The sequence below is a fragment of the Odocoileus virginianus genome, chromosome 6 (genome assembly GCF_023699985.2).
Source record: "Odocoileus virginianus isolate 20LAN1187 ecotype Illinois chromosome 6, Ovbor_1.2, whole genome shotgun sequence".
NCBI classification, from domain to species: Eukaryota; Metazoa; Chordata; class Mammalia; order Artiodactyla; family Cervidae; genus Odocoileus; species Odocoileus virginianus.
The window spans coordinates 71697612-71712143 of NC_069679.1; the positions used below are offsets into that span (position 1 = coordinate 71697612).

The 14532-nt window shown below is 36.3% G+C and overlaps 1 protein-coding gene across 2 annotated transcripts in view; it reads left to right on the plus strand.

Moving 5' to 3' along the window:
• The window catches only part of RBM25 (RNA binding motif protein 25), a 53270-nt gene that overhangs the window by 30145 nt on the left and 8593 nt on the right, over window positions 1-14532 (plus strand). For both annotated transcript variants that reach the window (XM_020911186.2, XM_020911188.2), the window contains 9 exons: window positions 826-1112; window positions 2850-3072; window positions 3185-3274; window positions 6052-6125; window positions 7440-7590; window positions 9895-10219; window positions 10588-10862; window positions 11418-11516; window positions 12564-12611. In XM_020911186.2, coding sequence (XP_020766845.1) covers window positions 826-1112; window positions 2850-3072; window positions 3185-3274; window positions 6052-6125; window positions 7440-7590; window positions 9895-10219; window positions 10588-10862; window positions 11418-11516; window positions 12564-12611 — 1572 coding nt within the window. The remainder of the gene's footprint in view (window positions 1-825; window positions 1113-2849; window positions 3073-3184; window positions 3275-6051; window positions 6126-7439; window positions 7591-9894; window positions 10220-10587; window positions 10863-11417; window positions 11517-12563; window positions 12612-14532) is intronic.

Below are 14532 nucleotides of genomic sequence, written 5' to 3' on the forward strand. Positions count from 1 at the left end.
GATCCATGTCCTAGCACAGCATCTGTAAGTTAATATGCAATCGTTCCTTCCAAGGATGGATTTATCACTGTTGATATATTTCATTGTCTTATAGGCATAATGGGTATAAATATATTGCTTTAAAATTAAGTCAGAAACTAATCTTATTAAATAAAAATACTATGATTATGTACCTTTCTGCTTGAAGTGAGTGATTTTCAAACTTTTTGTATTTGGTGGGCTGTCCATCTTGCAATGGTGGGAGTAAATGTTTCCATACGTGATAGGGCAGATAATGGCTGAATTCACCTTGTCTTTTGGAGGGTGGGCAAATCAGAGGGCAGAAGGCGAGTTGCATTCCATTGACCCTTACTCTCTTCCCCCACCTTCCCCTTTGAAACACTCAACTAATAATCTTTACGTAATTGGAAGTCTGGGGTTATAGTTAGCAATAGTTATCCCACTGATTTAAAGAAATTCATAATGGGAAGAAGTACATGTTAGCCAAGTGATTGTATTTGTAGAAATTATTATGAACCACCACACTTCTCATGGTCATTTTAGTTATTACATAGTCATTGAGTGGTCAGCCACACTTGACACAGTCTCCCAGCATCCAAGATTGGAAATTCCTGGTCTATGTGGAGTATATGGTTGTGCACGAAATCTGTCTAGGCTTGTGATTGCTTCAGTTTAATTTGTCAAGTAAAACCTCTAGTATTTAATGTTGAAGTACCAGTGGTTTGGTTTTGTTGTTGTTGTTCCCAGTATTGGGCATTGCGCCGGGAAAAGTCTGATTATTGGAGCTATAGAGTTAACTCTAAAAGTACTTTTATTGGTTTCTAGAAACTGGAAGAAGAGAAAGGCAAAAAGGAAAAAGAAAGACAGGAAATTGAGAAAGAACGGAGAGAAAGAGAGAGGGAGCGTGAAAGGGAACGAGAAAGGCGAGAACGGGAACGAGAAAGGGAAAGAGAACGTGAACGAGAAAAGGAGAAAGAACGGGAGCGGGAACGAGAACGGGATAGGGATCGTGACCGGACGAAAGAGAGAGATCGAGACCGGGATCGAGAGCGAGATCGGGACCGCGATCGAGAAAGGAGCTCAGATCGGAATAAGGATCGGAGTCGATCAAGGTAAGGCTGCATGAAGTTACTGTGTGCCTGATAGCTTTAATAAGAGTTACAGGTTAGTACTCTTGGGCCATTTACATTGATGTGATGAGAGAATTTCCTGAGCCACAGAGCATGCCTGGCTTGCTGTCTCACACACATGTGAAATATTGGTTAAACAGTTTTCAACTTTGGGTTAGTTTTTGCATGAAGCCAGTTTTTACTCAGATCTAGAATACACCAGTTGTCCTCCCATTGTTTTGGATAGACATGATTCCCTTGGTCAGTGGGTGTTCTTTTTAGTCACTAACTGAGGTCTCCTGTGTGGAAAATCAGCTCTAGTTGCACTGCTCTTAGTTCCTGGTGTTTATTTGGTCCTGTAGCCCACTGGTTGGTCACACCTTACCTCCCAGACAAGTTAGTTTTTTCTTAATGGTTCCTAGTGATTTCACTTTTGTTTTATTTAAAATTTATTTATAATTAAAGTCATTATATAGATTTTGTATGAGGTATCATCTCCAATTCTTTAGGAATGAGAGAGCAAAAATGAACAAAGAGAAGGGAGTGAGTAGAAGGAAGCAAACAGAAAAAGGGAAGAGAGGAAAGTTCACTTTTTTCCCAAGCTAGTTTTCATATATACATTTCTCTGTTGAGATATTCCACTTAATTTGTAGCTGAAACGAGGTCCACCAGTTACTGAAATTCATTGCTTTTTAATCTGTAGTGGGCATTAAATTCCTTCCTCCCCTGGAATAACCATCATTCTCTTGAATAACCACTGTTAAGATTTGACATGTATAAAATCATGGTTTTATACTTTTACTGAGGTATGTTGTTTCATATATACATGTATTTGTTTAGAATCCGTGGCATCACAAATCTGCAGTTTGGTTTTATCCCTCTGAATTAAATGCATGATAACTTCTTAGTGCTGAAAGATGGACACTTTGAACTGTTGAACAATGCTGGGGTTAGGAGTGTCAACTCTGTGCAGTCAGAAATCTGAGTATAACTTACAGATGGCCATCCGCATACACGGTTTTTGTGTCTGTGGCTCTTTGTCCATGGATTTGACCCACTTCAGATTGTGTAGCGCTGTAGTACCTATGACTGAGAATAAATATGTGTGCATGCTCAGTTGCTCAGTCGTGTGTGATTCTTTGTGACTCCATGGACTATAGTCCACCAGGTTCCTTTGTCCTTGGGATTATCCCAGCAAAAATACTTGCCAGCCCAAGGACAGAACCCGAGTCGTCTGTGATTGTGGCATTGGTAGGTGGATTCTTAGACTCTGAGCTACCTGGGAAGCCCCCATATATAAGTGGACCTGTACAATTCAAACCAGTGTTACTTCCAGGAGTCAGCTGTAGTTCTAGTTTATGCATGCAGCATGCCGGAATGTTCTTTGCTTCACACCTTTGCCATTGTCTGTACTTGCTTGATCACTACTGAAGTTGACTATCTTGTATCATGTTCATCAGCCCTTAGTACTTTTCTTATTGAGGATTTTTTTGTTTGTTTTCTGAGATGCTGATAAGCATTAGCATCAAGTTTAGAATGCAGTGCAGAATTTGGGGCTAGGATTGTATTCTGTGTCTTTCTGACTTGTATGGAGGAGTTTACAATTTTGCAGAAACCAAATGCTAAATTCTGGCTTGTGAGTTTGTCTATCATTTCATATTATATATTCTCCTTTCTTTTGGTTTCTAAAAGAAAACACAAAGGAAACTGACATATTTTTACAATCTTTTGTTTATGTAGAGAAAAGAGCAGAGATCGCGAAAGGGAACGGGAGAGGGAAAGAGAAAGAGAGAGAGAACGGGAACGAGAGCGGGAGCGTGAGCGAGAGAGAGAGAGAGAAAGGGAACGGGAGCGTGAGCGAGAGAAAGACAAGAAGCGAGATCGAGAAGAAGACGAAGAAGATGCATATGAACGAAGAAAACTTGAAAGAAAGCTCCGAGAGAAGGAGGCTGCCTATCAAGAGGTAAATTAAGGGAATGCTTTTATTTATAAAAGTTGGTACTTTAGTAGGTTAGTCAAAAATTTTAGAACCTTTTGTATATACATTTTTAAAACTTGACAATTTCTCTTTTTAGCGCCTTAAGAATTGGGAAATCAGAGAACGAAAGAAAACCCGGGAGTATGAAAAAGAGGCTGAAAGAGAAGAAGAAAGAAGAAGAGAAATGGTAATTTTCTTGGTTAAAAATAAGTGGTTTTTCAGATAAAAATCAGATCAAATCATTTAAGTAGAAGTGACTTTATAATTAAAAAGTATCATCTCAAAAAAAACCTGAGCTCCAATATAAATAATTTTTATGTATTTCAAGTGAAATTGAGACAGTTTCAGTACACCAAAATGTTTCTTCCTCCTAGTTTTCTTTTTTAAAATATTAATTTTTAATTGCTTTACAATATTGTTTTGATTTCTGTCATATATCAGCATGAATTAACCACTGGTGTACATATTTCCCCTCCCTCTTGAGTCTCCCTCTTGCCTCCCTTTCTTCCTGTTTTTCATATTTTGGCTTCCTATAAACTAAATTATCATTTGGCATATTGTCAAAGTAAACCTGTTATGGAATAATGTATAAAATGAGGATTTATAGAACTTTCTTTGATTAAGAATCTGCAGCATTTTTTAATTGAAGAGAGTTTTAGAGGCTTTGATAATCTGTATCAGTGTAGTATATTTGGGCGAAGGAAACAGTCTTATGAGAAGATCTGTTTTTAGAAATCAAAATTACTGATTTCAGTATATAGCACTTATGAGTTATTGTTTTTCCTTATGTTACTGTATTCTTCCTTTTAACTACATTATAATAATAATGAATCTTATTTTTTGCATTTACACTATTTGATAAACTAATAGTGAAGCAATTGGCATAGGTTAATGAAGTAAAATGACAAAAAGATAATATATTTTATCATAGTATTTGCTTCTATAGTATGTTCCATATGTTCTGTCTTTGCCAGAGATTCATGAAAGTTTCTTTATCTCCAGTTTGGAGTCTATTCTCCCAAAAACATCATTAAAGTTAGGAACCTTCTTCAAATAGCTTTTGAACATGAGACATAGATGGAATTTTTGTAAGAAACCAAAAGGGTGCATACAGCAGTTAGATAGAATGGGCTTTCTGGATGGCAGATCTTTTGAAGTCCTAGTTATTTAAAGTAATTTTGATTTCCCTGGATTGTAGCTCCCATTCTAGAATTTCTTCTTAACCCTTAGGTTAGAAATAGAGAATAATATAGTAAAAGACAAAATTACTTTAAGAAGTGATTCCATTTCCTATAAGCAAATCTGAACCTGTCTTTCTAGAGAAAGTTTTCCTATTAGTAATTTTTTGTTGGAAAGCTTTAAAAAAAAAAAAACTCCAGTTAGACAATAGTTACTTGTTGATTAAAAAATGTTCAAGGAACAGAAGTATATAGTATAAAAAGTGAAAGTTTGTATTCCTCATGAGCGGTGGGTGACAAGTTAATATTTTAGTACATACCTTATGGGTCTTCCTGTGTTTTATTTAGATATTTGTAAATATGGTCATCACTACCTGGCAATCTACTTGCATTCATTTGGCAGATATTGTGTTAGGTCCTGGGTGTATAGGAATAACTAATACTTCGTACTCTTTGAACAATTGGATAGTATTGTCAGAGAAATGAAGTAGTTACTGTACTGCATGTGTGACTGTTTTGAGGTATGATAAAAGTGTGTTCACAATATTCTAGGAGTGGAGTACAGAAAAAGTGATTAATTTTGTCTGTGGGAAGGAGTTGGTCATGAATAGATGGTTAAATTGGGGAAGTTTTGTGTGTGTGTGTATTGGGGGGGTAGTCTTTACAGCGATGTATCAATAACATTTGAACTGGATGAAATTATTAATGTTTTACTATAGACAGGAACCTACATCTGCTTTTCATATAGATAATTGTTGGGCTTCCCAGATGGCGCTAGTGGTAAAGAACCCACCTGCCAGTGCAGGAGATGTAAGAGACTAGGGTTCCATCCCGGGTGGAGAAGATTGCCTGGAGGAAGGCTTGGCAACCCACTCCAGTATTGCCTGGAGAATCCCCATAGACAGAGGAGTTGGCAGGCTACCGTCCATAGGGTCGCAAAGAGTCAGACATGACTGAAGCGACTTAGCACACACACATAAAAGTTGTTAATATAGTAGAGATGTAGATTATTAATACTAATTTTAAAATATTTTTATATCTATATATAATGATTAAGTAATATTTCTGTGAAATATAATAGTAGTTGTATTTAAAATTCCAAAAATAAAAGCAAGAAATTTCTGTACTTTCATGTTTTATGTACTCAGTCTGGCATTACCTTTAGATTGATACATAAACATGATTTAAAATTTTAATCCTTCATTTCATAAAAACTACTTCTTGTACTATCATCTACCTATAAATGAAAGTGTAAAATATTTTGTCCAGTTAACACATTCAATAAGGTAACTTTTAGTTTTGTTTCTTGGTGTGCTCAGGTTTCATTAGAAAACAATTACTATGAAGATTATAATACAGAGAGAAAATTTACTGTAGCATACACTGTGGTTTCCATTTCATAGATAAGTTCTAAATCTGATTTGCTTTTTTTAAAAGATTTTACTTATTTTTAATTAGTTTTGGCTGTGCTGGGTCTTTGTTGTTGTGCATGGACTTAGTTGCTTCATAGTATGTGGGATCTTCCTGGACCAGGGATCAAACCTGTGTCCCGTGTATTGCAAGGCAGGTTCTTAATCACTGGACTGTGAGGGAAGCCCTGATTAGCTTTCAAGAATAAAAGATTTTAAAAATCTAATGTTATTTACATTTAATATATGAAGTTTATGAGAATTTAAAAAAGTTCAAGTGGTATGGATAAGAAAAATCTGTTCCCAAGAAAGGGGGAGATGTAATTTAAACTGCTTTTATATTAATTTTCCACACTTTGTCCTTCATTTCTTAAAAGGCAAAAGAAGCTAAACGACTAAAAGAATTCTTAGAAGACTATGATGATGATAGAGATGATCCCAAATATTACAGGTAAAGGACCCTTGCTTTATGAACTCACACTATCAGTTTATTATTAGCTGTATTTTCTGCACCAGAGGGTGCAAGTTCACTCAGTGGAGTAAGAAAGAAAAATCTTTGAATTCGTCTTGTAATTACCCCCGTGGTCGTTAATGCTGTTTTCCAGGGGTTGGGGCCTGTTGGAAAAGAATTAACAATTTTATGGATCTTCTTTGGAAGGAAGTTTATAATAGTATTATAACAGATGAACTTTTCTTCATTCATTTTAAAGAGCTTCAGTTTTTATAGCAAATTTTAACATGCCTTCATGATTATCTAAGGTGGTCTAGAAATTTTTGTCTTCAAGGATTTCTAGAGTGCTACGTAGTAATCTGAGTAGTTACTTTACTATCATGATGTGAGATTTTTGAAGCCTGTCTTTTCTCATCTCTGTTCCCATGGTTTTTTTTTTGACTTCTCTCATTCTTCCAACACTTACGGCACTGTGGTGAAATTGTTTGCTTTGCTCTGTTCCCTCCACTCCAAACTACTATTTCCCTAAGGTTATGGGCATTGTTTCGATTTTTTTCTTCTCACTTTCCTGAAAGAATCTAGGCATGTGGTGAATGCATTTAATATGTATAATTTAATACACTGTAGCCAAAATAATCCAAACAGTGGAGTGACACCTTATATTGAAAGAATGCCAAGGGTTTGACTTTGTAGAAAATGCAAAATAAAATTACTGAATCATAAAATAGCAGTACATTATTTCAATATTCTGAGATGTAATAAAGTGCTAAATAGAACCTCTGCTTTCTCTCAGTTATGCCCTGCTTCCTTCAGTGATTTTTTTTTTTTCCCCCAGGAGGAGAGGAACTGATTTAAATTGAACACACATCGCTTCTCAGCCCTTTGGTTAAGATTAAGTGTAAATTGAACACACAAAACTATTATTAGGGATATTACTACTCCTTGTATTAATGTTTCACAATTTGGCATCCAAGAAAATTATGTGTTATAGAGCTTCCCTGTGGAATAGGTATAAAAGGAATGCATTCTTCCCTCAGAAAGCTACTTTTTTTTTTAACCTGTTTTCGATAACTCATTTAGAATGACTTCATTCTGAGGCACGGTGATATGTGACAACACAGTGCTTACTTATTAAGCATTAACCTGTAGAGAGGATGCTGTCTTGGATGTTTTACAGATAGAGAGCATTAAGACAGTCTCTAGTCTCTTAGAATGCAGCTTTTAGTATGGAAAGAAATTGCTTTTGGAGATACTGTGTGTAGTAATTGCTGACCTTGAGTATTAAGTAAGGCCTGTTGTGATATGCTTTTGCAGAGGAAGTGCTCTTCAGAAAAGATTGCGTGATAGGGAAAAGGAAATGGAAGCGGATGAACGGGATAGGAAGAGAGAGAAGGAAGAGCTGGAGGAAATCAGGCAGCGCCTTCTGGCAGAAGGGCACCCGGATCCAGATGCAGAGCTCCAGCGGGTAAGATTCTGTTACCATCTGAAACACTGTTCTTTTAAGACTGTCACATCATTTTAAGCCAGCCAGCTATGATGGAGTTTGCTTTATAAGGGAAATATTTACTCTCCATGCATCTTGCTACTTTGGGGGAAGATATTAGTACTTTTTCTTTATTATGCAAGTAATCAGTATTAGTTGATTACAGCATTATTTTCAACATCTCCCGTATGTCTTATTCCTTTATTTCTGTGAAGTATTACTTGTTAAGTGAATGTCTTTTAATGTAACTTTATTTACAAACCTGTCTTTCCTGTATGTTATCTGACAGTAACTTTTGTAGTTCTCTTGTTGCCACCTTAAATACTTTGATTCCAAAATAAAGATGTTTTCCTGAACAGCTTGTCATTTAAAAGGGAAAAAGGAAAACTCTGTAGTAGGATATGGCATACCAATTCTTGCTTTTAAGAATAGTGTGTCATATTAGAGAAGTTTTTACTCTTAGTGTATCATGAATTTAATACTATAAATTCTTCATGTCAACTTAAAAAAAAAGTTATGCTATTAACAGAAACCCTGTCTTCTTACATGTCCCTTCTACTTTTCACAATGAAATAGTATTTTTTCTGTTAATTAGGTACTTACATGAGTAAATAGAAACTTGAGACAACGTAAACCCAGTAATGAAAAACTGATTTCTTATCAGTCAGTTATAATCATTTTAAGTGTCTGGTTATTTTAAAAATGTTTTCACACATGTATACATACACCCCCCCCAACACACGCACACACACAAGCTTTGTAAATGGGAATATAAAGGTGTTTTCTAATGTACTTTTTTATTCTTTTTAAATTTTTATTGACGTATGGTTCACATACAGTATTATATTAGTTTCAGCTGTTTAGCAATTTGACGTTTATATACTTTATGAATTGATATGTTTAGTAACCAAGCAACCATCTATCACCAAACCAATATTGTTATTATAACAGTATTGACTATATTCCTTATAGTGTATGTTACATTCCCCATAAGTTTTTTTAATAACTGAAAGTTTGCACCTCTTAATCCCCTTCACCTATTTTTCCCTGATCCCCTCTGGCAGCCACCAGCTTGTTGTCTATATCTGTGAGTCTGTTTTGTTTTCTGATGTGCTTTTGCATCAGGTGTAATCATCTGCACAGAATTTCTCCAGTTTTTGGCCCATGTATCTTTTGTCTGTCTATGGCTGTGATGGGTTTTCTGTAGTTGTGGTGAGTGGGGGCTGCTCTTCAGTTGTGGTGTGCAGCTTTCTCGTTTTGGAGACTTCTCGTTGTGGCTCTTGGGCACTAGGTCACATGGGCTTAGTTGCCCCTTGGCATGTGGGTTCTTAGTTTCTGAACCAGGGATTGAACTCATGTCTCCTGCATTAGCAGGCAGATTCTTAACCACTGGACCATCAGGGAAGCCCTCCCTGCCCATGTGTCTTTTGTTCTGTACCCTCATCATCATGACAGTATTGTTAGTATTTTAAATCCTTACCATTGTATCATTTAGGTTGAGGAATGTTATTATGTTTTAATTTTCTGAGTACCTGTGAGTTTGAATGCCATGCAGATTGTTTAGTGGTCGTTGTACTTCCTTTGTGAGTTGATAGATGATGATACATACACACAGACTTTAAATTTTTTTGTAATTCATGATACATATTTTTACTTTTGTTTTTTCTGTTTTTGTTTGTTTTCATGCTCAGAAAACTTGCTAGTCTATTCATCCAAGTTTTTATAATACTCTTATGGTTATATTTTATTATATTTTGTGGCTTCAGGGGGAGTGTTCATTTTGATATAGGACTTTGACTTCAGAATTCTCCCTCTGTGCCTCTTCTTCCTTCTCCTATTTGTGAATGTACCTTCAGCCATTATCAAGAAATAAAAAATGATTATATATGACCAGGCTGAGGATTTGAGTTGCCCCTTATGTATTATCTGTACTATTCTAAAATTTGTGATTATAATTTCTTTAATAAAAATATAAAAAGACTTTTTCACTTTGAATTAGCTGACTATTAGCAGTTAACCTCTGTTTTCTCTGAAAAGTGGATATAAGCCATTGAAGAATGCTAATATGTGAAATACTAAAAAAAAAAAACAAAAAAAAAAACATTTTGCAGAGTACGTAATATATGTTGTAGATTTACAGATTCTGATTATAGAAGGAGGCAGTGTTTTATTCCTAGTGAAAAAGAAAAATAGAGGTTTTGTGAAATGTAAATAAAACATAGAGGTGGTTGAATTGAAGACAGTTGGGTTTGTTTCAGTTAACCAGGTTATTTTCTCGGTTTTTAGATGGAACAAGAGGCTGAGAGGCGCAGACAACCACAGATAAAGCAAGAACCAGAATCTGAGGAAGAGGAAGAAGAAAAGCAAGAAAAAGAAGAAAAACGTGAGGAACCCATGGAAGAAGAAGAGGAGCCAGAGCAAAAACCTTGTCTCAAACCAACTCTGAGGCCCATCAGTTCTGCCCCATCCGTCTCCTCTGCCAGTGGCAATGCAACTCCCAACACTCCTGGGGATGAGTCTCCCTGTGGTATTATTATTCCTCACGAAAATTCACCAGATCAACAACAACCTGAAGAGCATAGGCCAAAAATAGGACTAAGTCTTAAACTGGGTATGTTAGCATTTTTTTTTCCTTCATTTCCCCACCCCCTTACAGCTACCTCAGTTTTGCCTTAAGGAAAAAGTAAATATGCGCTGCTTGGTAGGTAGATAGAAAAGGATTATTTAAAAATGCCTTTCTAGCTCACAATTGTTTTCATAGTTCTACTAGTGCTCCTATATCTGCAGCTGCCTCGAGTTCTGAGAAGAAGTGAAAAGTTAAATTTTCTAGCACTTGTGAGTAGTGAGTTATTTTTTACAGTTGGGATCTTTCTCTGAGATTTGTGGAAGTACTTTTACACTGCATTTGAGGGATGGTGGGTTGTATAATGTAACATTTGAAGATTAAGTTGCCATGCTAATACAGTGTTTTTACTATAGGTGCTTCCAATAGTCCTGGTCAACCTAATTCTGTGAAAAGAAAGAAGCTCCCGGTAGATAGTGTCTTTAACAAATTTGAGGATGAAGACAGTGATGATGTACCCCGGAAGAGGAAACTGGTTCCCTTGGATTATGGTGAAGATGATAAGAATGCTGCCAAAGGCACTGTAAACACGGAAGAAAAGCGCAAGCACATTAAAAGTCTCATTGAGAAAATCCCCACAGCCAAGCCGGAGCTGTTTGCCTATCCCCTGGATTGGTCTATTGTGGATTCTGTGAGTAGCAAATTGTATCTCATCATTTTATTGCAAGTTCTTGGTTCTGAATACAGCACATAAACTCAGTTTAAGTAGGGTGATAATGTGGCTAGAACCTTGACATGTGCTGTGCTTAGTCACTCTGTCATGGTCCACCCTTTGTGACCCTATAGACTGCAGCCCGCCAGGCTCCTCTGTCTATGGGGATTGTCCAGGCAAGAATACTGGAGTGTTTTTCCATTCCCTCCTCCAGGGGATCTTCCCAACCCAGGGATTGAACCCAGGTCTCCTGCATTGCAGGCGGATTCTTTACCAGCTGAGCCACCAGGGAAGTGCAGAGTCTTGAAGCTCAGTCAGTGATAACACGTTATTGTGAAAAGTCTTAGTGGTGCTTGAAGTCTTTATAAATTAGAAGCAAATAATTGTATCTTGATACATACTTGTTTTACTTCAACTTGTGAATGATCTTGCTCCTCTATATTTTAGCTTTAAGAAAAATTAAGAGATTATATAGGCTTTTTAAGTAGTGTAATAAAAAGCTCTTCAACTTAGTGTCCATGCTTTATTTTACAGATATTGATGGAACGACGAATTAGACCATGGATTAATAAAAAAATCATAGAATACATAGGTGAAGAAGAAGCTACGTTAGTTGATTTTGTTTGTTCTAAGGTTAGTCTTTTATGTTTTCCACCTCCAATATTTGTTACATACTTTAAAATGTTAGAGACTTTCTAAATTGAATTTTTTGTCTGGCCTAGTCATTGATAATTTAGTTTTAATTACAATTTTTATGGCTACTTAAGTGTACCCCTCTATTCAATTTGAGACCCCACACCGAGTACTTTCATTTCAGAGGGTCAAAGGAGACAGAATTGCTGGCTACTACCAATTTTGCTCTCTCCTTACCCTGAGAATGCCCTATCACCAACTTCTTGTCTTAATGTTGAATGTTGCTGAAGTACAGTTGAGGTTTAGTGGAGACAGTCACTTGTCTCAGTTTTTTGTCAGTCATCCATTCTTTGGAAAAGAAGCAAAATCGTGTCCTTCATAGCATAATAGTGGTGTTAACTGTCTGATTATTGTGTGCAAGGCTTCTTTCCTGGCAAGTCCTTTGTTAAGCATTTTCCAAAACTTTATCTTTTTTAAACCTCCCAACAACCATAGGAAGTGTAAGTTTCTAACATTGTCCCCATTCAGTACATGAAGAAATTGAGACTTGGGGAGAGATTGTGTCTTGACCGTGGTTATATAATAAGCAGCAGAGCCAAGTCTGTAAAAGTCATGCTCTTGACCACCAGAAGATAGTCATCCTTTTATTGTCCTCTAAAGGCCCAGTCTTATCTTTAATAAGATAGTTACTGTAGAAGCACTATATTTCTACAAAGGAATAGCTAATTGCATTTTAAGGAAGTGCTATTTTCTCTCATTATTGTTCCTTTAACATCAGGAATAGCAAATTATCTTTTCCACTTGTAGTTATTGTAGCATAAACATTTGTAAGTCTAGGTTTGAATTAGAAGACAGATATGTAGTGATAAAGATCTTAGGTTTTGGTGTCAAACTTTCATTGAAAAGAGGGAGATTCTGGGAATTTAGAAATTTATAGAATTCTTCAGTCACAAGTTTTCATACTATTTTGAGGATACATTAAAAAATCTTTTTACTGTATTGTTAATGTTTTATTTTCAAATTGACATTAATTTTTTTTTCTATTAGGTTATGGCTCATAGTTCACCTCAGAGCATTTTAGACGATGTTGCCATGGTAAGAGAAAATTTACTGTTATTTATATTTTAATTTAAGATTAGTATAATCAAACTTGCTCCTCTGAGTTTGATTGAATTTCTACCTGTATTGGTTCTAGACTCTTTCAAGGACTGAATTAAAATTTGAGTATGCATTAAGAGGTTAAAGGTATTCACAGTATCATTAGACATCAGTAGAGTTAAAGTTTTCTTTTTTATCAGTCTCTTCCTTCACCTGTCTTTAGTATTTGTGTGTATAAATATAAATTCTGAATCTATTCATACATTTAGAGAATATTTATTAAGTGTTAACTTGGCAGAGCAGTGTGCTTAAAAGCACAAAAAGATGGAATACCTACCCTTAAAGAACTAGCAGGGAAACAGGTATACCAATATCTATACTACAGCATATTTAATATAATGGGTGTATGTAAAAAAAATAATGACAAAAAAAAATAATGGAGGCAGAGGAGATAGAGCTGTTAGGTAGTTGGAGAAATCATCACAGAAATTACCATATAAACTGAGGCTTGAAGATTGTGTAACTCTTTTGTTAGTTGATCAGGTGTCTGTTGGGTTGGTGGTAGTTTAAAGGATACAAGTGGTGAATTGGTCCAGATAATGGCAAGGTGCAGAGTATGGCCATGGGAGTTTCTGGGGCAGAGCTGATGTCATTGTTTAGAATATCAACAAACTTTAAGCTGGGTTATAACACACAGAATTTGAAATCACTGCATGCTGGGACTGGAATTGGAGAGAGATGCAAGAACCAGCTGCCGTAGTGCTCATTTAATGTGGATGCAAGACTAAATATTTCCTAGACAGCTGCTGTTGGGAGTGAAGGGGTGGTATAGTGAGGTCTTGTGAACCTCAATGGAGATACTGTTTACAAGGAGAGAACCAGTGAAGATCTAGCAGCTTTCCCTCTGTTGTGGAGACTTAAAGCCTTGAAAGTGAGGAACTTCCTCAGAAGGCCACAAGACTGTCAGGGTGTTCAGGGGTCACATCAGGTTTTCAGTTAAGGTAAGGAGATGAAAAATCTTAACTGTTGAGGATGGTTAGCATAAAGTGAAATAGAATCTAAAGGGTTGAGTGGGAAGGTAGTAATGGGAAGAAGAGCCAGAGAGGAAGAAACGTCAAGCATGATACGAGATGATAGATGATCAGGGAAACTTTTATTTTGAGCTGCAATTAAAGTTGTCAGGGAGTGACATAGGGGGTTGCCTAACCAAAAGGAGCTCTAAAGTCAAGATATTATGTGTTCAAGCACTTCATGATGTCTAAAGCCAGATAACATTAATTTTCTGTTGCCTAGCTAGCCTAATGTATCTATTTAAAATTCCTGGGGGGAACATTGTGAAGAGCTTTTGGTTTTGTAGTGCTGAGCCTCAGATGAAAGAAATGTGAATAGATCCTTAGGGATAGAATGTTCTTGACCTTCCAGCCTTTCTTTATCTTTGTCCTTCGGGTAAAGAGAGGGCTTTGTAGTTACTCGTGAGGTATGGAATTTAAAAAAAAATCAGGGAATTCCCTGGCAGTCTAGTAGTTAGGACTCCACAGTTTGACTCTCAAGAGCCCAGGTTGTCTCTGGTTGGGGAACTAAGATGCAAAAGATGTGAGCCAATAAGAAAAAAAAAATCAGTGTTCTGGTTTGCCTTGGCAGGGATATAATTACTGCTGGTGAAGATGACATATGTCACTATTTTGATCTGTTGAAATAGTTTGATTTTTGGAGTATAATTAAACTACCATTTAATCACTTAACGTTGTTTTTAACTATTTTCTATTTCATTGTTGATCACAGTGGGAGGAAACCAGTTGGGTTAGTGTTGTCAGCTCCTTCTGGTGATAGCTCATGGACCGTCTAAATATTTCTTGAATAAATGAGATTGAATATTCAGTTCAAATAATATCTTGTTCTTATTAGCAATCTGACTTTC